This window comes from Leptosomus discolor, chromosome 1 (assembly GCF_034619465.1).
Source record: "Leptosomus discolor isolate bLepDis1 chromosome 1, bLepDis1.hap2, whole genome shotgun sequence".
In the NCBI taxonomy this organism is placed as follows: domain Eukaryota; kingdom Metazoa; phylum Chordata; class Aves; order Leptosomiformes; family Leptosomidae; genus Leptosomus; species Leptosomus discolor.
Window position 1 is genome coordinate 59,435,125 of NC_141391.1, and position 21,749 is coordinate 59,456,873.

The following is a 21,749-nucleotide window of genomic DNA, read 5'->3' on the forward strand; positions in this document are numbered from 1 at the left end:
CTTCCTCCCAAACTCCCTTGGTGCAAATTGTGACCTTCCCCGCCCTTCTCTTGAGAAGCCCTCCAGTGCCAACACACCACCTGCCTGGAGCAGATATGGAAAGGTGCTCTAGTTATGTGCACTGAGGGGCTCGGGCAAAGCATACCGATATCACTGGAAAGATTATTTAGCAAGATTTCTGTTGTTTGTAGGTAGTACATAGGCCCCTCTGCCCATGGCACATCTTTCTTTTTCACTTGTACAGAGGCTGACTCTGTAGCCACTGACTTATTTCCATAAGCAATTTTCTCAAATAATGTAATACTTGCATTTATTTGTATTTATGAAAGTAAAATAAAAATTTCTAACCTGTTCCTTATTACAGCTCAAGGTTTTACCACATGTTTTTCTTGTAGCAGAAACAGAAGACCATGTAGTTATGTTCCAGCTGTTAAACAAAGAAAGAAGCACTTACTTTCAAAGTACATCTATCTGTGATTTTTATACATGTAAAGTGTTTGCATTTAATGATTTGGGTGTTTAACCAACTTCTGCAGAGATTATTTTTAAAACATTTCAGTTCACCTTTAAAATTAAATTCTAGGCTTCCAAGAAGTCCATGCGAGGATGAGAGTGCAGCATCATTAGGGGTTTTAACTGCTCAAAGACTGCCCCTCTCAGCAACCACCTTCCTTCTTCAGCAGTGGCATCGTTTCATATTCACTTAATCTGAGCTGGAAACACACCTCTTTCATACAGCAATCCTGAGCTGAAGTTTCCTCTGCTTTCCACAGGGCAGACACAGTGGAGGACAGAGCAGGGAGGAGCAGCTCTGGGGAGAGGGATCAGGGTGCAGCAGTCCTTGCACACAGGTCTGGCCCCAACCTGAAGATGTGGTTAGAAGTGCCTCGGCAGTTGCCATCCGGTGGCTCTTCTAACTCCTCCCATCCCAAAGCTTGGCACCTGGCGTCCCAAACTCTCCCACATCAGCCCTTCCCAAACTATTTCAGCGTGTGACACCAGGGTGATCCAAATCTCATCCTCCTAGCAGTCCTGCCTCCCAAAACTCTCCCATCCAAGTCACAACTCACTGCAAATCCCTTCTGTTTGAAGACCTCCTCAAGACCAGCTGCCTGAGGGGCCATCCAGACCCTGCTCACAATCCTTTCAGCCCCTGCAACAGCAGCATCCAGAGCCCCACAGGCTATGGAGGTTCCTTGTTGCCTTCCCAAGGACTATAACAGCTGTATACTCAAAGCTCTTACCTAATCATGTCTGAATTTACCCCTAAAGTCTGTGGGATAGCTCAAAAACCTGCTTCTGAATACACTTGAGAAGACATCAGTGTGAAAAGAGCAGTGTTTAGGAGATGTCTAAAACAGAGTATCGTTCAAGAATGAGATACTTTTCCGGCAAACTCCCCTAATGGACTGTATCTAGCTGGCGTGGCCTCGCCAAGTGCCATGTCAAAGAGCTGGGGCCCCTACCAAATGTGGTGATTGTGGCTTTTCTTTTAAAGACAGGGGCTGGGCTGAGTGGTTGTACAACAGATTAACAGCCTGGGAAGTCAGTCAGGAGGCAGGAATCTGGAACCAGTGCACCCTTAGTCTGTCAGGAACAAGTGTAGATTCAGACCAAATTCTGTATCCAGTTAAAGTAATCTTTTGCTGGAGAGTCTACACATCCCTATATTTAACATGGTGCTATTTTCTCTGGAAATGAGTCTGCTGTGCCCACAGGAACCAATTTTGCTTTATCTGACTGACATTTTGTTCAGTTACAAAAAATCCGCGAAACCTGCTTGTGGCTTTGCTTCTTAGGGCAAGGTTTCATGCCTGGGCTTTAAGTCCTGCAGTTAAATTGGATTAAATGCAATATGAAGCTGTACCCAGTGATTTTGTCATCTTTTAGAGTAAGAGCATTGGGTACTGCAGCACAGTTGGCTTTATTCTTGTTCTTTACTATTCTTCAATATCAAAGTCTCTTTTTATAATACCGTATACGATTTTGGCAGTTTTAACAAGTTTTTAAAAGTTTTAAGGCTAGATGACTTCCACCAGCACTGCCAGGGACCATCTCTTGCTTAAATCCATACAGATATTTTAATTTCCCTAAACATAACAGCAGCCCTACGGTCTTCAAAAGTGATACTCATCTATGCAGGAGGGATTTTCATAGGATAACCTGAAGCTTGTGAAAACTGCGAGTGAAAAAGCATTAGAGCGAGGATGCAAGAGGGTTTTCTGGGAGGGAGAGCCCCTCCTCACCTTTTCCCGCCTCTGCCGTGTATTTTTCTGCCACCTCGTGGTAGAAAATGACCCGCCGCTCCCGCGGCAGGGGCGGGGGGGGGGGGGAAAGGTTGTTGAGGACCTCGGGCTGACACTTAGGGAAGTTTTGCCTGAGGAAGGAGCCTGAAGATGGCGGGGGAAAAAAAAAAAAAAAAAAGGTTGAATAAAGGTAGGACAGCGTCGTATATTCTATCATTATTCATATTACCTAAAATCTGTAGTCACACACTGGTGCTTCGTTGCAAAAAAAGCCCGATATGAGCAAAGCAAATAAGTCCTTCCAGTTCTGCAAGCTGCCTCAAGGCAGGCTCAGGGCTTCTCTGGTTCCTCCTGGTTCTGCCAGGCTCCCTGAGCTGGAAATAGGTGGCACAGAGCAGCACCTTGTGTCTGCCTCCCACAGCCGGGGTGGCAGCAAGTTAGGAGAGGGAGTGAGTTCATCAGCTGTGTGCTATGCATGGAGTCACCAGGTGCTGGGGCAGCCATCTGCTCTGAAGCTGAGCTAGCGGAGAAATAATGAGTCACACTTGCAATGAATGCATGAAATAAAGAGCTAAAATAAAAATAAAAAAAAAACACCAACCAAACAAAAAACCCCAAACCCCAGTCTGGGTTTCCGTAGTCCCATCAGGAACATGATGGTGAATGACCACAGCCTGGTCCCAAACACGGGGAGGAGATGATCTGCAACAGCAACTTCTTACCCTGCTGCGACAGAGAACAGCATGACTGTTAGTCTCATTGCTGCTCCCTTCAGAGCAGCAGAAGTCCAGGGTGCAAATATAGAGGACTTGGAGGTCCTCTCCCCACCACATCATTTCCATGCTCAGCTTCTCACGCGCAGTTACCCCCTCCGCATGCCCCCCTCCGCCCCGGTTCAGCACTCAGCCAGGCCCTGCCAGCACGGGCCATCCATGGCTCTAACTTTAGTAAACTCAGGCAGCAGTGTTGCCCCGCTACCCTCCCATGTTTGGGATCAGATTTCAGTAAAAACACTTCCAATGTCATTGATTCAGTTAGGTGGTTACAGAACTGATCTCAGGCACTCTGTTGAAGTAAAGCACAAGCCTGAAGGAGCTGTACCAATTGAATTAACCTTTACTTGAAATATTTTTTGTACGGTAAGAACTTTAGGAAATAGGACTCCCATCCAAGTAAAAGACATTGCTAATTTTTACTACCAAGGAAGCATGACATGCACGAGGAGCATTGGTATTTTTTAATTTTAAGTTTATCAGGCTTAAATAAAGTATTTCTCCCAGCTGTAACGACTGGATGTTCAATTTGGAGCAAAAAAAAGCGCTATATTTGCTATGATGGAATGAAGCTCTGGCAGGGACATACATTGCACTCAGATGAATCTCACAGGAGGAGATAATTCACGTAAGCAGATAGCTGAGATTTCATCTTAATCTCATGAGGGTTTTATTTGCCACTAACAGCAGAAGCGGGTCAAATGAGGGGTTGCAACAACAGCTTGAGACAGAGTGCTGTGAAAGTACCTTACTCTGTTTCATGCCTAGCTCTTGCACCTTTTTTGTTCATTTGTTATTTAGCTATGCAGCTTCCACAGCTTCAATTTTTATTTCCCCCTCTCCCCCAAAATACCAGAACGGTGTTACTGAGACAGCCACTTTCACTGCAGATAGTCTCTTTATGAGTGTTTCAGAAGGTCTTATGGCAATTGTGGCATTGCAGGGAAAGACATGTTTTTCTTCCCAGTACATCTGCTGGCAAAGGCAAACCTATCTGATTAGCTTCTGCAATAATTAAGATTCTTTAAGGATGCACTGACAGTTGTAACACTGCTTAAGATCATCAAATCAGTGTTTGATGTGTCAGTAACAAAGGAAATAATAACATGTGGTTTCCATGAGTTGTCCCGTTGCCAAAAGGCTTTTGGCTCTGCAACTCATTGAAAATAACCCTTTACAAAAGCACAAGCAGGCTTGGCCGTGTCCAGCCCAGCTGGACACAGAAAGCTACACAAGGAAGGACTGTGCCTGCTGTGGCACGGGCTTCACCTGTGAGGGTGCACTGCCTATGCCCCACCTTTCGCCCAAGCTTACTCAGACCCTGCTGCAAGAGACCTTCTCCCAGCTCTTCATCGAGCTCTCTACAGTTATGAAACATATACACCACGCTGTCTTCTACAAAAAGGTGACAAACCAGTTCCCCCACCCACCCTATTTTTTCCCTAACTTGTCCCCCTTCACGATCCCATAGAGTCATTGCACCAGGATGTTGCTGAGAGCTTCCAAGTGACACAGTAGGTGCCAGCAGTGGGTGGCCACTGATCCTCACGTAAGCTTCTTAAAATGTACTTGTGTTTTGAACTGATTCAGGTAAGCACATAGCTACTTTCTAAAAACCACTGTTTTGCTCATCTTCCTCACCTCTCTCTCACCCATACGCAATCAGTTCAGCTGTTAAACTTCCTGGGACATAGACTTGTTATCCACCCCTGGACATCATGTATTTTATGCAGAGCTTTGACTCAGGTTAGGAATGAGCATGGGAAAGTGATAAAAGTTAACAGCAATAATGGAGAGTCCATTGAATTGCAGGTTCTCACGTTACCTTTGTACTGTGCTAAACTCCACAAAATCCTGTCCTGCAGTGGTATCTCTAGGAGGAACAGCAGTGATTGAATTAGGCTGGAAATGGAGCATCCTGTCCTGAACCACCTCCTAGTGGAGTAGAATGATTTCAGGAGTTGTTACTTCCCCTTTCATAATTCATCTCTCTTTAAGGTATGCCTACATTTAGGCTGCACCCAGGGCTAAACTGTTACTGTCACTCTCACCCAACAAACCCTCACCAGCCAGGGAGGGGAATGGGGGGAAAAGGAGAGCAGACCTGTAGGTAAAAGTGAAACAAATTTAATTAAAACACCACCACCAGAGATATACTTAGCCAAATGAATATCCAGTTGTCAAAATCAAACAGAGAGCAGTCCTTGGGAGAAACCAGAGGAGGAGCAGGAGGAACCCCAGCAGGAGCCCCACAGGAGCTCTCTCTCCTCAGCAAACCTTCCCCCTCTATAATGACCATGACATTATGGGATGGCCTACAGCTGTACAGACATACACATTCCTGTATCTACCTGGCCAGACACAAGTGCAGATTAGACTGCTAGAACAGGCTTTCATAATTTACCACTCTTGCATTTTTTTAAAGGTTTTTGCTCATTTGTTTTAAATAAATACTGAAGTTAGAATGATCAACCATTAATTTGATTTCAGGGTGTCTTCTCTGTAACGGTAAAAGATATGCAAAAGACCCTGTCAGCAGTCTGGTAGTCTAGACAGCAGCATCCAAAACTAAATACTGTCAGATTTAGAGATTGACCTTACCTCTTTGATCCTCAAAACTAAGGGACTAAACCCACCTGATTCCAGCCCAAAGACCAATTCCCTGCCCATAGCTTCTAGACACAGTCACAGCAATGTTGACAAGAGCTGCCCAGGTGTCTATACAAGGTTCCTGATATTTTTCACATCAAATTTTGGATGAGAAGGCACATGGATGTTTTAACTTTAATTACTTCAATCCCTGTTGAAAATGAGATAAAATCTTGTCACATATGACTGTCTCCATACTACCTTATAGGGTTGAAGAGATGGAAGAGTTTGTTTTCTCCTTGCCAGAAAGCTTTCCCATCTAATTTCACAGCATTTGCGGCTTTCTACCCATAAAACACATCCATCCCTGGGGTAGACAAGTTAGGGGGGGTGCTAAAGTGCTAACTTCCAACAGCTTATGATATAAAAAATAGACACACAACCTGCCTTTCAAAGAAAAACAAAGTTAAAATGCTAAATGAACATTTCACCTGGTATGAGCAAAATAGTAGACAGAAGATGCTATCCTGTAGGGATACAGTTAAGAGACAATTTTACTTAACTTGTATGGCAAAGGAAAGGCTGGTTAGTCTACCACAAGTGAAGCTAGTGCAAAACCCTCCTAGCTCCTCAGGAGATGACAAGGAACCAGCTCCTCCTGGGGCTGTCCCAGGAGACCCTCAGCCTCATGGGCTGGGGAGACACCCAGCGTCTTGAATCCATGGGAAAGGCTTCCCTGGATGATGTTAGAGAACAACAGGGGTTACTGCCTATGGGGTACAGGACTAGCAGGGATGCAGGTGAAAAGCATCTTGGGCTTGCCTTATCGAACTCCACTTCTAGCTGTTTTCATGGGTGAGGGATTCTGTTCTCCATGGATGTGTGTACATGGAGGTGTAATGTCAGGAACTGGAGTGGGAACCAGGGGTCACAGAGGCCCATGCATCTGCAGTGCCAGCAACATGCACAGTGCTTGATTATGTAGGTCTGTGTGATCACTTGCAAATATCAAGCTGGACTCTCTGTAAAATAGGGTAAGAGTATTGGGAGCCAGATATCAAAGCAGCTGTAAGTCTGGCCAGGCTGCTAGAGGGGCCAGTGAGTCCAAGCCACCTGCTGGAGAAAGCGTAAGCCATGGCTTTAAATACAAGAATCCCCAAAACAATACATGGACCACTGACACTATAACATGGTCCACAGGGCTACAGAATCCTGTTAAGCAGCAAAACTGAGTCTTCCATACTACAAATTTGATGGTTGTTAACAAGTGCATTAAGATAGAGAAGACTGACACTAGTCCATTACTCCAAGTGACAAAGCGCATATGAAGAGGCAGCAGAGAGGCAGCATCAAGTTTTGTCAACATGCCACTGTAAGTCATATTCTTACACCACTTCCTTTGTTTTGTTACAAGTTTTATTGCTGTTGCTTGTTCCAAACATCATTTGCCATTGTCAGTTTACCTGAGTGGACAACTCATTAATATATTTCATTAAAAACATAATAGGTGTCAAATGGGTACTTAACAGGCACATAATGCATTATATTACAGTGCATTTCCAAGTTACTGCCATGTGTAGCATAGACAGCATTTTAATCTTTGCTTTGCTCCCATTATCTGTAAGGAAGTACAAGAGAATTTAAGGCACATGTGACCTGCTGCTTTCAAGTAACAGTGAGGCTAGAGGGGTCATAGAGACAGCTTGACTTCGATAACTATTTCTTAGCAATACTTGTTTCTTAGTGATATAAAATTGAAATGCAGTATAAAAATACATATTTTCACAGGGTCTAGTAGTGCCGAGTGCAATTTCAATATTTTAATGCTATGGTATTTAAACTTGAGGTACATTAAGAGTGCAAATTCTGCTGGAGTTTCTTCAGGATACCATGGTCCAGTAGAAGAGAGACTAATCTTTTCCTCTTGCTTCCCTGGAGAGGCTACATTTTAAGTTAAAACAGTTTTTAACCTCTCCCATGAGATATATTATCCAGAGGTGTTTGATACCCCAATTCCTTTTACTGCAGGGTAGTTAATGGGATGCTATAATCTACAAATACTCCTTGAGTACACCTTTTACATCCGAGAGACGGCTTCAGCTTGCTTTTCACAGATATCTGGAGCCTCTTTGGCTTGTTTCTTTTCTTCCTCCTTCAGCTGGGCTTCAATCTCATTTGGATCAACATAGGTGTAAAAATAAGCCATGACAGCAAAAATTACGCAAACTGCCAACAGCAAGGCAGCAAACAGCACATACTCCGCCCACTGTAAAAAAAAAAAAAACCAAAACAGATCAATATTCATTCCTCGAAAGAATTACACCATTTTACAGTTTGCAAGAAATGAAGTTAATTCAGAATGTGAAATTGAGCATACATAACAAGTATCACGTGATTTAAAGGACTAAGTATTAGATATATATAATACGTATTAAAGCAACTCAGAATTGAGGCCCTTTCAGCAGTTCTGTCTTCATTGAAGAGAAAATGTTCTGTGAATGCTGAAAAGCTCTACAATACCATTTTCCTGGAGGCATGGGAATGGACTGAAAGACTGAAAAGGAAACTCTGTCCCTCCTTTCAGTCAGGTAATCTCATTTTAAGCCAGGCTGGCAGCAATCCTGGCTTCCACTTAGGTCAGCAGTAAAAAGTTTCTACTGATTACAAATCTGGGCAGGGAGCAAGACTGGGAACTCTGGTTTCAAAGTGCTGTCTGCAGCTGAAAAGCCTCAACAGCTGTTTCATGCTCTTTCTGCTTAATTTAGCAGAAACCAGGACTTCCAGGCCCATTTCAAAGACAGGCTCTTCCCTCTCAGATATCCCTCTCAGATATCCCTTTCGATTCATTAGGCAGTGCCACTAGTAGTCTGAGAAAGTCTTGTCCAAGTGCTCTTCACCAGGAGAACCACAACTTTCATGCCCCAAAGAATGAGATTTAAAACCAATGGAACCACAAGAAGAATGGGGCAAGGCTGAGGTATGCAGGTGAAGGTTCAGCAGCAGCAGCAAACAGATTTTTGATATGTTTTAATCCCATTAGTCTAGAATTTCAGCCAAGTTCTCAGCCTTTCCACACTAGGAGAAGCATTTTATTGTAGAGATGCTAGAAACTGCTGCTTACAAGCAAAGGCACCTGACAGAGCAAGAGTTAAGAATGGCAAACATCAGATAAATAGAGGTAGAAACATTTGCTGAGAAAATATTTGTTAAAGTTGTTTCATAGAATGATAGAATCATTCAGGTTGGAAAAGACCTTTGAGATCATCAAGTTCAACCATCAAACCTACTCTACCAAGTACACCCTTAAACCATATCTCCAAATACCACATCTAAACAACCTTTAAACACATTAAGGGATGGTGACACAACCACCTCCCTGGGCAGCCTACTCCAATGTCTGACAACCCTTTCAGTGAAAAATTTTTTTCCTAATGTCAAGCCTAAACCTACCCTGGTGCAGCTTGAGTCCCTCTTGTTCTGTCATTAATTACCTGTGAGAAGAGACCAGCACCTACCTCTCTACAATGTCCTCTCGAGTAGTTGTAGAGAGCAACAAGGTCTCCCCTCAGCCTCCTTTTCTTAGCCCCAGTTCCCTCAGCCGCTCTTCATAAGTCTTACTCTCTAGGCCTTTCACCATCTTTGTTGCCCTTCTCTGCACTCTCTCCAGCACCTCAATGTCTTTCTTGTAGTGAGGGGCCCAAAACTGAACACAGTACTTGAGGTGCGGCCTCACCAGTGCCGAGTACAGGGGGACGATCGCCTTCCTACTCCTGCTGGCCACACTATGCCTAATACAAGTCAGGATGCTGTTGACTTTTTTGGCCACCTGGGCACACTGCTGACTCATATTCAGACACTTGTCAGTCAGTGCCCCCATCAGATACTTTACTGCCGGGCAGCTTTCCAGCCACTCATCCCCAAGACTATAGCGTTACATGGGGTTGTTGTGACCCAAGTGCAGGACCCAGCACTTGGCCTTGTTGAAGCTCATACAGTTAGCCTCAGCCCATTGATCCAACCTGTCCAAGTCCCTCTGTAGACCCTCCCTACCCTCAAGTAGATCAACACTCCCACCTAACTTGGTGTTGTCTGCAAACTTACTGAGGGAGCACTCTATCCCTTTGTCAAGATCATTGATAAATAAGTTAAACAGAAGTGGCCCTAGTACTGACCCCTGAGGAATACCACTTGTGACTGGCCACCAGCTGGATTTAACTCCACTGATCACCACTCTCTGGGCCCGGCCGTCCAGCCATTGTTTTACCCAGCAGAGCGTACGCTCATCCAAGCCATGAGCAGCCAGTATCTTCACTAGAATTCTGTGGGAAACCGTGTTGAAGGCTTTATGGAGGTTGAGGTAAACAAAATCCACAGCCTTTCCCTCATTCATCAGGTGGGTCTTGTCATAGAAGGAGATAATGTGTGTACACACACATGTTGGGGAAGTGCTGAGGAAAAAGTCCAACAGAAACTCTAGAAGAGTCTTGGAGACAAGTTACCACCCTGTTGTCACAGCCTTCAATGCTGGTTTTAATCCTAATAGGTTATAAAGCTTCATAACTCTATTATTTATATATTCTAATAAGATTATTCAGTCAAGCACCAGTTCTACAACTGACTAGTTCACTCTTGCAGCTAAAGCTTAACCTCCTGTATTCCAATTGTAAATGCAAATCTACTATAATGCTGATGTTTAAAGCTGTGGTTGAGGATTACCAGCCATGAGTCCCCTCTGTATTAAAGCTGCATTCTCATAGTGTAATATAATAACATGCTGATTGCTTGTGTGCTTACCTGCTCACTGAGTTTGGATGCTCCAGCCACGATAAGGACAATTATGTTACCGACAGCCACCGTCAGCAGCCATCCTGCCTGCAGCACTGCCTTCATATTAGATGGGGCCTACAGAAGTAGGACACTTAAGTTTTAGTCAAACACTGCTATCACTTATTTTCTGGTATTTGCTGCATTTTTTACATTATAACACTGGTTCTCTGAAAGGAGGAGGATTTCTTGGGTTTGGCTTTTTTTTTTTTAATTAAAAATTGCTAAACAGGCCTGGAGAAGGCTTTGATGAGAAAAAGATTACTAGTACTGATTATAACACCTTTTACTTTATACACATTGAGTAACTAAACAGGCACATTTTACATCTCAGTCACGCATGGTAAGCATTAAATAAAGACATTGAGTGCGTCTTAGTCTAACAAGTCACATCTCAGAACATTCCCATCACCGCAGTTTATAGAGTCAGAATTAAGGGAAGAAATACACACAGCTAATACCGAACCGGAGTTAGAAGACAAAGGAGTTAAGAGTGTGTAATTAAACTGCTGGTAAACACCGCATAGAAGAAATTGGTGTGGAGGTAAGTTGTCAGAACTTGTTCATTTTATGTTTGAGGACTCTTTAGTATGGTTTTACAGCAGCAGTACAGTTCCACTTATTTTCAATGGAAAGTCACACGCTAGAAGGAGATTTGAGGACTGATGGTCAAGTCTTCAAGTGGTATAAAACAGCATCGCTTCATGGAAAACACTGAATGCCAGTGAAACAAGGCCAACTTGCACCAGCCTGTAGTCCTGCTAGGGAGCTCTGAAGGACATAATTTTTCAAACAAAGCAGCAATACAGAACCACCACTTAAAAACAATAGATCACAGATGATCTTCATTTATACCAGGGTTCTTAACACAATGAAGAGCAAAACCTACCTGTGAGTATGAAAACTCCAGCCCAGTGACAGAGAAGACTACTTCAGCACATGTAAGAATAAAATACTGAGGGATCTGCCAAGCCATATGTACTGTATTGGGTGGGATATCTTCAGAGTATATTACATCAAGATCATATCCAGCACACTGGAAATTAAAATAGCACATTAGGAACAGTGATAGAGTGTCTATAGACTAAAGGGACTTTAAGAAGTTCTCTATATCATCTCTATAATAATATATATACACAAGGTTCTGGGTAAATAAGAAATATTGTATATGAAGCACTGCATACTTAGTTATAAAGTAATAGTTATTTTACAGCAGACTTCATGCAAATACTTAGTGTGTAATAGGCGCTAAAGATTTAAGGCCATTAGTGATGAACATTAATCCTTGCATTATGTCATTATCATGCCCATCATTACTTTTATAGTTAACAATGGTTTTATGTTCTGTTTAACATACCAGAACTCTATCATATATACAATTAAGGGCAAGAGGGATAATTCTACAAGAGGGGTTTTTTTTAATTAAAAAAAATATTGACATGAAAAGTAATTCGGTATTATCCATCCAACAGCACTGCTAACTCACCTTGTTAATTACAATTGTATAGGCACTGCCAAATCCAAATGTCTTTGAAGTAACTGAACAAGGGATGAAATCTATAATAGCTGTAATATTATCTTCTCTGAAAAAGAAAAAACACATTTCAGAACATAGGTATAGACAATTGTGTGTATTTGTATTACATAAAATGAGACAGTTCTATGTCCTTTTCCTAAGGACAAGTATGTTTAAGTGGTTAGATAAGGATAAAGGAAAATGCTTACCTTCCTCCTGCAAAAAGTCTGTAATTACTGGCAGAAAGAGGCATCAGAATTCCAAAAGAAGTACCGCCCATAGTGACGTTGACAGTATCAGGCAAATTGTTTATAAACCTTTAAAATGCAAGAGTGGTGAAATACTAAACAAAATATGTATAAGTCAAAGAATACAGATTTTACTTTTAATAATATCCTGGCAGCACAAGCATCAAGTCTTCCACTTTCATTTTTGTCAAACGAATTGTCAAAAAGCAAGCCTCTACTACAACCAGTAACAAGTGCATCTGCAAGTAGAAGACGTAGAAGAAAAGCAGAGAAGTAGTAGGATACTTCTTACCCAAGATTAAAAAGGAGTTATAGATGTGCAATCTGTGCTGGTGGTCCTCAAAAAAAGTCTAGATAACAGAGCAAAACATACACTTCCAATTTTAGCCAAATTATACCCAAAGTAGATATGGAAGACAGCTTAGATGAGTTGTGCCCCAGAAGTTCCTACAACCTCTAAACATAGAGTGAAGTGTCCAGCAAGTAGAGAGTTCCTACAGTATAGAAAGCTATGTTAAGCAAGAACAGTCCACCCAAGAGGCAGATTGGAGAGACAGTCACACTACTGCCAAAATTTAGGAGCAAAACAAACTCTACCTGATGAGATTATTTCCTTCTTCTGGTTTTGATGTGACATTGTCAAACAGCTGGTGGAAGAGACCATTATCAAGATACTTTGTTGGCATCAGCGAACAGCTCAAATGTGCGTTATTACATAGCAGTGAGAATTAACAGAGGCTTCACAGCAAGACTCCAGACCTTCCCTTTTAGGATCCTACCAGGATATATGTCTACTAGAAAACGCTGTATGACCAGACATTTAAGTCTTGGTGAACGGGTAATTGTCAGGTTAAATACTAAGTTGGTAATTGTTTACATTTTTTTCAAAACAACATCCTGCCCTGCTCTCTGTAGCTCACCAGTCTCACTGGTACAGCAGAGAGGGGAGAGACAGAAAACAAAACAAAGTGAAAAGCTACCCAGAGCTTGTCTTCTCAGCTTCACACACTCCATGTAGACAACTGCTAAGAAGTTAATGTATATCTTGGGAATTAAGCAGACTTACCAATGTAGCAACAATGTCTGTCGCATTATTTTTAACTCCAAGAGTGTGACGGTCTCCCCCTGGCAACATGGTAACTTCAGTTGTAGTTTTATTTCCAGAAATTATGTTTATTGATTGCAACTGAGACGTCTCAAATGTCATGTAGCCTGTCTACAAAGAAAAATTAATTTCTATGAATTTCCATGTAACTGCATGTTTGTCTGCACCTTTGAGGGAGTGGTATGGACTCCCAGGGGGTCAGAAGTTTACATGTATGTTACTTCTGAAGTGCCAGAGATCATAAGCATCTCCTAACTTTCATTTTTGTTAAGTTTTATACATCAAGCACTAATTTAATTTGATTTTTTTAAAATTAATTTCTTCCATTACACAAGCTTTAAAGTAACATGAGTTCCCCACAAGCATTTTGGAATAGCTGTTAGATTTTCCTGTGTATTTCTTGCTCCAGATAAATCAGGCTTACTACCACCACCAAGTAAAATTCTGTTTAGCTACAAAGGCAGCACTAGCATAAGTTCAGATGCAGCATTTTCTAAATAGCAACGCTTCCTAAGAGATGCAAATGCAAGCTGCATCTTTATGGTTTCAGCATAACGGGACTATTGCCAGGGTATGTTTTAAATATTCTAAACACATTTTGTCATCATAACATACTTCAAATATTAATAAACATGTTTATGTGGTACTGAATAACCCTTTTGTTTTACAGGGTTATAAAAAGCATTTTATAATCCAAAACATCTGGATTATAAAACGTCTATATTAGGAAATTGAGCATTTTATGCCCTTCATTTTCAGGTATCTACCATAGTTGTATCAATTCCACATCAGCATATAATTTAGGTGCCATTAGATTCTCCTTACAGCTCAGTTTCCATGTGAGGCAAATTTGGAGGAGGATGGAATAGTGTTTCTCCTCTTACATGGAAACAGGACTGCAGGCTATTAGAGAACACACTTACCAATAACCGTTATTAAAAATGTCCATCAGCTCCACCACATCTTGCTGCCAATAAGGCTTTCAAGGTTGTGCTATAATAGAACCTGAAAAGGTTCTTTGACAGAAAAATCTGAAGCTAAATATGTGATGTAGCCACAGAAAAAGCTCCCTGTTCAAGTAAGTGATCACTCACAGAGTAGCAAGTTACTAGAGCTGAATGGACTTCTATTGAAGGAAGGGGTGTTCTTGCTGTTAAGAAATGGCACCTTTTTAGCAAAAGAAACTAATCAAAAATTTCAAAAATCACTATTGAGTTTCTTAAAAAAAACCCTCTTGCCAAAACTGACTAATACTTCTCCGAATATGGAAATAGTTACCATTTTCTTCGTTCACTGTGTCTTCAGTAACAATTCATTCCACAATACAAAAACAAACAACCAAACTATTTAAAATTAATAGAGGGAAAAAAAAAAAAAAAAAAGAGACTCCATTTTGAGCGATGAGTTCAGGACCACTTTGATTTACTCCATTAGATGTTGGGCTTTTTTAGCTTGCTATTCCCCATCTCCCCTTACTTACCGACTCCATAGATGTTACAGTCACATTCTGAAGTTGAGGTTCAAACTGAACTGTTGTATTATCAGTACCTAGATTTATTATTTTGATTTGAGATTGCCCAGCTGCAGGGAAAACTGGAAGAGTTTTCTGTAGGACAGAAAAAAGTAAAATCAGTGCCCTGTTCCAAGTCACATGGAAAAAGTACTGTAGCTACTGTGATCTGAATTATCTCATGATGATTAGCATTTGCCTGATGATCTGTGATTGTCAGAGGGATGCAACTTTAATGAGAGGTTTCGTCACTAGTCTCACAAGCTGCCTTACTACTACCTCAGGAAAGAGGTCTCATCCACAACTATGCCTCTGTGGCCAGATGTGGTTCCTCTTTGATCACACTCTGCATGGACCAAGACCACTCTGCAGTTCAAGGAATGGGCTTTTCCCACATCCTATGGCTGCCTGGGTTCCTGAGTTTCTTTGTACCATGTTCTAACTCATTCTCCCCCAGCACTGGTGCTGCTGAACTGGACAGAAGCATGTATGGGCACTGCCTAGAGTGACAGGCCAGAGAAACTGAACTTCTGGATCCCACTTCCCACCAGATCTAACAACAAATAGCTTCTGCTCTTGCAGAGCATCAGGAGACAAGAATCGTATTTATTTCAGTTGTTTCAACCTTTCCTCCCTTCCCATACTTTTGTCCACTTCAATCTGTTTAGGTACATCACAATAAAAACACATCTATCTTTACCTTTCTGCAGGAGATTCCTGTGCAACAGTCTGGCAAGTTACTAGCTTTGATGAAGCTTCTGCCCAATGCCAGTACGTGTGTGTGCACACCGCTCTGGCCTTCTGAACAGGACGTTCAAGAAGATAGCCTGAATGTGTCTACATCAGCTGAAGGCCAGACCCTTTACTTCCAACTTCAAGAGGCAGAGCTGAATACAAATCTTGTTTCACTGCTGGACCCAGGCATTAAGGAGAAAATTCCTCATTCCTAACTAAAGCTATTTAAGAGTTCCACATCTTGCCTTGATACTGCATGAAGACAGGCAGGCACCTCTGGATACATATTCAGATCTTAGGATGCAATGGATCACCTCTCAGAGGTGTTGCTGACACCCCAGCTACAGGGGGGGAACCTTTACCTGGTTTAGGCATGACACCTCCCTTTGGGGCAAGGAAAATTAGGGTGTGATAAATCCCATCTTCAACAGACATAATCTTTGCCCATGCTTCTCAAACTGTTACACTTCACCTCCAGTCTAAATATCAGAAGAGATCAGAGACACAAAGGCAGCCCTCAGGTAGGCCAAACAAATCTCTAAATTGAGACTAAAAGCTGAAAACCAAAGACCTGAGGTTGCCTTTAATGTGTGACTTAAGTTAATGGCAGATAAGATGTTTTGCAGGATAGTGTTCACAGCTAGTTAATTTTATTATGCTAATCACAGTATTGCAATATACTTTAATATTTTTCCTCCCTCTACCTCCTGTGCTCATATGCTTGGTTCAGAGTTTAGAAGTCTTGGCTCATTTTCCCCTTAAACACACTTTAATCTCTATTAACAACTAAATATTAATAGGAAATACTTGCATGTGGCTGAACTTACATCTATTTGCACTTGCACAAGGGCAGCAGCAACAAAAGCCAAAGATGCAAGGAACATACCAACAGTGATCTTCCTCAGGGGCCTAGAACAATGACAAAACACGTACGTGTCAATATTAATTCAAAGCTTCAGCTGTTAGGTTTTTTTCTTTCCATGGTGGGAAACTAAAATGGCCACAAGCAGCACTACCACCGTTTAAAGGGCTGAAGTTGTTACAGAAAGTAACCTGCTAAGCTGTGTACCTCTCGATTCATAGTTGTACTACTGGGAAATACAGCTTTCCTGCAGAATCTTAATAACTTGTTACTCTGCATCTGCTGGGCTCAAACGTTGACTGAACATAATTATTACATTTCTGGAAAAGTCTGATCAGCAAGAAGGAAAACCCCACAATAATCCAGTATGGTTGTTAGCTTTAAAAAAAAACCCAAAAGACAAGAAGTTATGCCTGCTAAAAAAGGTAACAACTTGCGTCTGTACTGATATGTTTAAATCAAAATATTGAATAAAAAGCGTCAGGGAAATATGTTGAATTAGGAGACATCTACTGACATTCAGGTAAGCTGTAAGGATAAATTTTAGGTATTTAATTTATGGCATCATTTGTCAGATATAGACTGTCTACAAATGAACAACACTGTTTCCAGCACAGCACACACCCTCAGTTTTTCATAACTAGATGGAAAAAAAGCATTGCATCTTAGCCCTATAAAAATTGGTTTAAGAAATATATTATTTTCTACCTTTCCAACTTGCAAGTGTTAGACACTCTATTACCAACATTAAAAATAATGTGCAATGTCCTATGAAGCTACACCTAGAAGTATCCAGTGAGCCAGACTCCTCACTGGGACTGAAGAGGGAACATCATGTCTCAGGTAGTTTTAAGCCCAAAACATGACACATGCTAAGGACGTATGTTGTATTTTTATTATTCTATATTCTATTCGTACTTTGGGAAGGAGAGGGTGTAGACATGTTGGGCAGTGGAAAACTGTAAACAGCATCTCTCCTGCAACCAAAAGATTTTACTCTTAACTCAAAAATATTATTAGATTCTCTTCCTCTTGTCTGTGGTGCCTGTACAGACCACTTGCAGTATTCTGTATTTTTTTTATTTTTATTTCTTTAAATTAACAACTCCATTTTAAATACACTGCTGTTTTCTCCTTAGCTGGACACTTGCTCTTGTTACATTAGGGCTAGAAGAGCAGTTTAAAGAAACCACTAAAATGAAGTCAGGTAAGTATATCAACTTACGTAAAATTGATCTTGCATTTCTTGATTAAAGGATAAACCACCGCATCTACAACTGGGACCATTACAATAATCAGAATTGGATTCACAGTCTGTTGAAGGTGAACATAAGAAGGAAAAAAAAAAATTTTTTTCAAAGGCCTTTTTTTAACGGAGGGCAATTAAAAAAAAAAAAAATCTTTGGGAAGTACTTAGAATTGGCAGACATTACTGTAGAAGATTACCGTACCTGCATTTGGTCTGGCTGAATCTTAATGGCTCCCTGGTAAAGAAAAAATAAATAGGTTAATATTATGTCAACAAACAAAACTGATCTGAAAAGTAAATGTTAATTAAGAAAAAAAAAAAGGCAATAAAAAGTAACCTACAAAATTCCCATCCATTGTTGTGGCTTGCAGTGTCCATCTTGACCCCTTAACAAAAGAAGAGAAAGTTAAATGCCACATCAAATCAATCTTCCAAAATTACTTTTGAATTGTTCTCTTAAGTAAAGCATTGGGAAATACAATACAATAAAAATACACAGAATACAATAAAAGAGCTAGCTACAGGAGTATTCTTACTTTGCTATGTAAATATTTGAACAAAGTGATCCCTGTGGCCCATTTCACTTTATTTACTAGTTTTGTAAAATAGAGTGGAAAACTTACGCGCAGAGATTAGCTGGAGAGATGGCAGGGACATCCTGTGCAGAGCACTGCTGCCTGCTGTGCACGGAAACCACCCAAGTGCCTTTGTGCCACCTGCCTGAGCCTGAGCCCCTCCCAATCACTGACATGTCCATCCTTCCTTCTCACAGCCCAGCAGCGAGCAGCCAAGCTAGGGCTGGATCTGCCTTGAGCCCTCTGCCCAGAAAACCTGTCAAGTGTTCCTGTCTCAGCCTGAGCCCAGGGTGAGACAGGAACATGCATTGCTGCATCTGTGGTGAGATCCTTTAACCACCCGCAATGTACCACCGTCCAAGTACAAGTTATTACTCGTGTAGCAAGTATTTAGTTCTGAATTTTACAGCAGGCTTGCTTATTTGTAACAGGCCACACTGATACAGCTCACTAGTACTAGACTAAAGCAGCACAATCTAGGCAATCTGGACCAAACGTCCTACAGTCTGCCTTGGATAAAGCTGTCAGCCCCTGGTTCTCTCAGACACCCTCCTAAATTCATACTTCAATACTTAACTATGAAAGCCTGCTTTCATGAGTCCTGAGCACTCAGACCACCAAATGAATGGGAGTTATAGGCTTATACTTCTGCTTGAAGGTGTGAGGTATTTATAACACGTTTGAGGGATTAAGCATTTCATTCCTGATTCTCCAGAGCATTTACACTAGGTCCCTACATGTCATCTTACAACTGACAGTAGAAGAAGCATTAGAACTAAGAAAGCTTTAAATTACTGTTTTGTCATCTGAGTCCTGGCTGATCAAAGATTTAGAGAGGCCTCAGGCACTGAATCAGTCCTGGGCACGTCCAGGTAAACTGAGTTTCCCATGGCTGTAGAATATCCTGTACTGTCATGACTCAGTAGCTACCCTTTTGCATTGGAACCGTGTTAAAGCACTTGCAAATAATATTTTTCCACCCTCCCATAGGCACCTTCTATGTCTTATGACCTCAAAGTACATAGAGTGACATGGTACAGCTCTAATTGCCAAGCCAAACAATTTCTACTTTACCTGCTGGTCAAAAAGTGCCCAGAACATGGGGAGAGGGATGTAAAGAAAAAGCACCTTCAACACCATCTTAGTCTGAGCAATCAGTTGTTTCTGCAGCAAAGAAGAATAACACAAGAGGTATTGGTAAAAAAAAAACCAACAAAACAAACACAAAACCAGCCAGCTGCAGACTGCTATTTGCAGCACAGCAATAGGTAAAGACACAGCATAATGTTTACCTACGTCCTAAACTTTGTATGTTGTGGGTACTTCTGCTGATTTCCGTTAAAAAGCCCAAGGTCTGCTTGCGGGTGTGGCAAGGGCTGCCAGTTAAAGGCAACACTGATATCAGAGACCTGGGCCTCTTGGCATGTATACTGATGGCAGCATGAGATTTAGCACTTAGTGCTGTGTTATTTTTCTAGGAAGGAGGCGTTTGAACAATGGGTGGCTGAGGAATGCATTTCACATGTGAAAAAATGCATATAGGCAAAAAGAAAATTAAGGGGACAGGCTAAGGTTTCTGCTGCCGTTGACAACAAGGCAGGGTAGATGGGAGGCAAAGGGCATGGTTGGGCACTGTGGGACACAAGGCTTTGAGAGTCACGGTAAGGAGCTTGTACTGAGGCTGGGGGGATGCAGTGTTTATCCACTTAAACTGAAATTCCTGAGCATAATCCTGCAGTTTGATTCTGACAAGTGTTATGGCCCTGCACATTAACCATGCCCATCACTGCCACACCCATTTTTCCCTTCTGCAGTCATTAAATCAGCATTTTTTGTTTGAAGCCAGTTTATAGAGAGAATCACAGAACAGTAGGAGTTGGAAGGGACCTCTAGAGATCATCTGGTCTAAGTGCCCCACCAAAGCAGGTTAGCCTAGAGCAGGTCACATGGGAACACGTCCAGGCGGGTTTTGAATATCTCCACAGAAGGCGATTCCACAACCTCTCTGGGCAGCCTGTTCCAGTGTTCTGCTACCCTCAGAGTGAAGAAGTTCCTCCTCATGTTCAAGCAGAACTTCCTGTGCTCCAGTTTGTGCCCGTTGCCCCTTGTCCTGTCGCTGGGCACCACTGAGAAGAACCTGGCACCATTGTCCTGACACCCACCCTTTAGATATTTATAAGATCCCCTCTCAGTCTTCTCCAGGATAATTTGGAATTACACTGGCTTTCCTCCAGTCCTCAGGCACCTCTCCCGTCCTCCATGACCTTTCAAAGACAATGGAGAGCAACTTTGTAATGGCATCCACCAGCTCCCTCAGCACTCGTGGGTGCATCAGGGCCCATGGATTTGTGGGTGTCAAGTTCACTTAAAAGATCCCTAACCCAATAATCCTTGACCAAGGGGTAGTCCTCCTTTCTTCTGACTTCTTCCCCTACTGCCAGAGGCAGGGATTCCTGAAGGCCAGCTTTAGTACTAAAGACTGAGGCAAAGGCAGCATTCAACAACTCCACCTTCTCCATATCCTCTGTCACCAGGGTACCCACCTCATTCAGCGATGGGCCCACAGTTTCCCTGGCCTTTCTTTTACTACCAGTGTATTTGAAGAAGCCCTTCTTGGTTTTGACATCTTTGGCTAGATTTAATTCCAAGTGGGCCTTAGCTTTCCTCGTTGCATCCCTGCATTCTCTGGCAGCGTTTCTATATTCCTCCCAAGTGACTAGCCCCTTTTTCCACCTGTTGTAAATTTTTCTTCCCTTTGAAGCTTTCTTCCAGAAGCTCCTTGCTCATCCAAGCAGGCCTCCTGCCTCCTTTGTTCGACTTCTTCCTCATAGGAATGCACCAATCTTGAGCTTGGAGGAAGTGGTGCTTGAATAGCAACCAGCTCTCTTGGGCCCCTCTGCCTTCTAGAACTCTAGCCCATGGGATTCCTTCAGGTAGTTTTTTGAGGAGGCTGAAGTTGGCTCTCTTCAAGTCCAGGGCTGCAGTCTTACTGATTGCCCTGTTTCTTCCACACAGGACCCTGAACTCCACCATCTCGTGATCACTACAGCCAAGGCTGCCCCCAACCTCCACATCTATGACCAGTCCTTCTTTGTTTGTCAGTATGAGGCTGAGCAATGCCCTTCTCGTTGGTTCCTTCACGACCTGTGTCAAAAAGTTATCATCAATGCTCTGCAGGAACCTCTTGGACTATGGCTGCTTGGCTGTGTTTCTTTTCCAGCAGACATTGGGGTGGTTGAAGTCCCCCATGAGAACCAGGGCCTGTGATTGTGAAGCTACTTTCAGCTGGCTGTAGAAGGCTTCATCCACCTCCTCTTCCTGGTCAGGTGGCCTATAGTAAACACCCACAATAGTGTCACCCATATTAGCTTACCCTTTAAGTCTCACCCACAAGCTCTCGACCTGTTCCTCCTCTAGGAAAAGTTCAATACATTCTAGATCCTTTTTCACGTAGAGGGCAACTCCCCCACCTCACCTGGTTGGCCTGTCTTTCCTGAAGAGCACATAGCCATCCACA

The 21,749-nt window shown here is 42.2% G+C and overlaps 1 protein-coding gene across 1 annotated transcript in view; it reads right to left on the bottom strand.

Annotated features, from left to right (window-relative positions):
• Positions 1–7,685: 7,685 nt before the first annotated feature.
• SLC15A1 (solute carrier family 15 member 1) overlaps positions 7,686–21,749 on the bottom strand; it is a 30,438-nt gene continuing 16,374 nt past the window's right edge. The window contains exons 10-22 of the mRNA XM_086482049.1: positions 19,307–19,396; positions 17,999–18,043; positions 17,860–17,892; positions 17,634–17,722; positions 16,374–16,455; positions 14,782–14,907; positions 13,263–13,412; positions 12,794–12,843; positions 12,158–12,265; positions 11,919–12,015; positions 11,322–11,468; positions 10,403–10,510; positions 7,686–7,874 (exon numbers count right to left, since the gene is read on the bottom strand). Of these exons, the coding sequence (XP_086338175.1) occupies positions 7,686–7,874; positions 10,403–10,510; positions 11,322–11,468; positions 11,919–12,015; positions 12,158–12,265; positions 12,794–12,843; positions 13,263–13,412; positions 14,782–14,907; positions 16,374–16,455; positions 17,634–17,722; positions 17,860–17,892; positions 17,999–18,043; positions 19,307–19,396 (1,314 nt within the window). The remainder of the gene's footprint in view (positions 7,875–10,402; positions 10,511–11,321; positions 11,469–11,918; positions 12,016–12,157; positions 12,266–12,793; positions 12,844–13,262; positions 13,413–14,781; positions 14,908–16,373; positions 16,456–17,633; positions 17,723–17,859; positions 17,893–17,998; positions 18,044–19,306; positions 19,397–21,749) is intronic.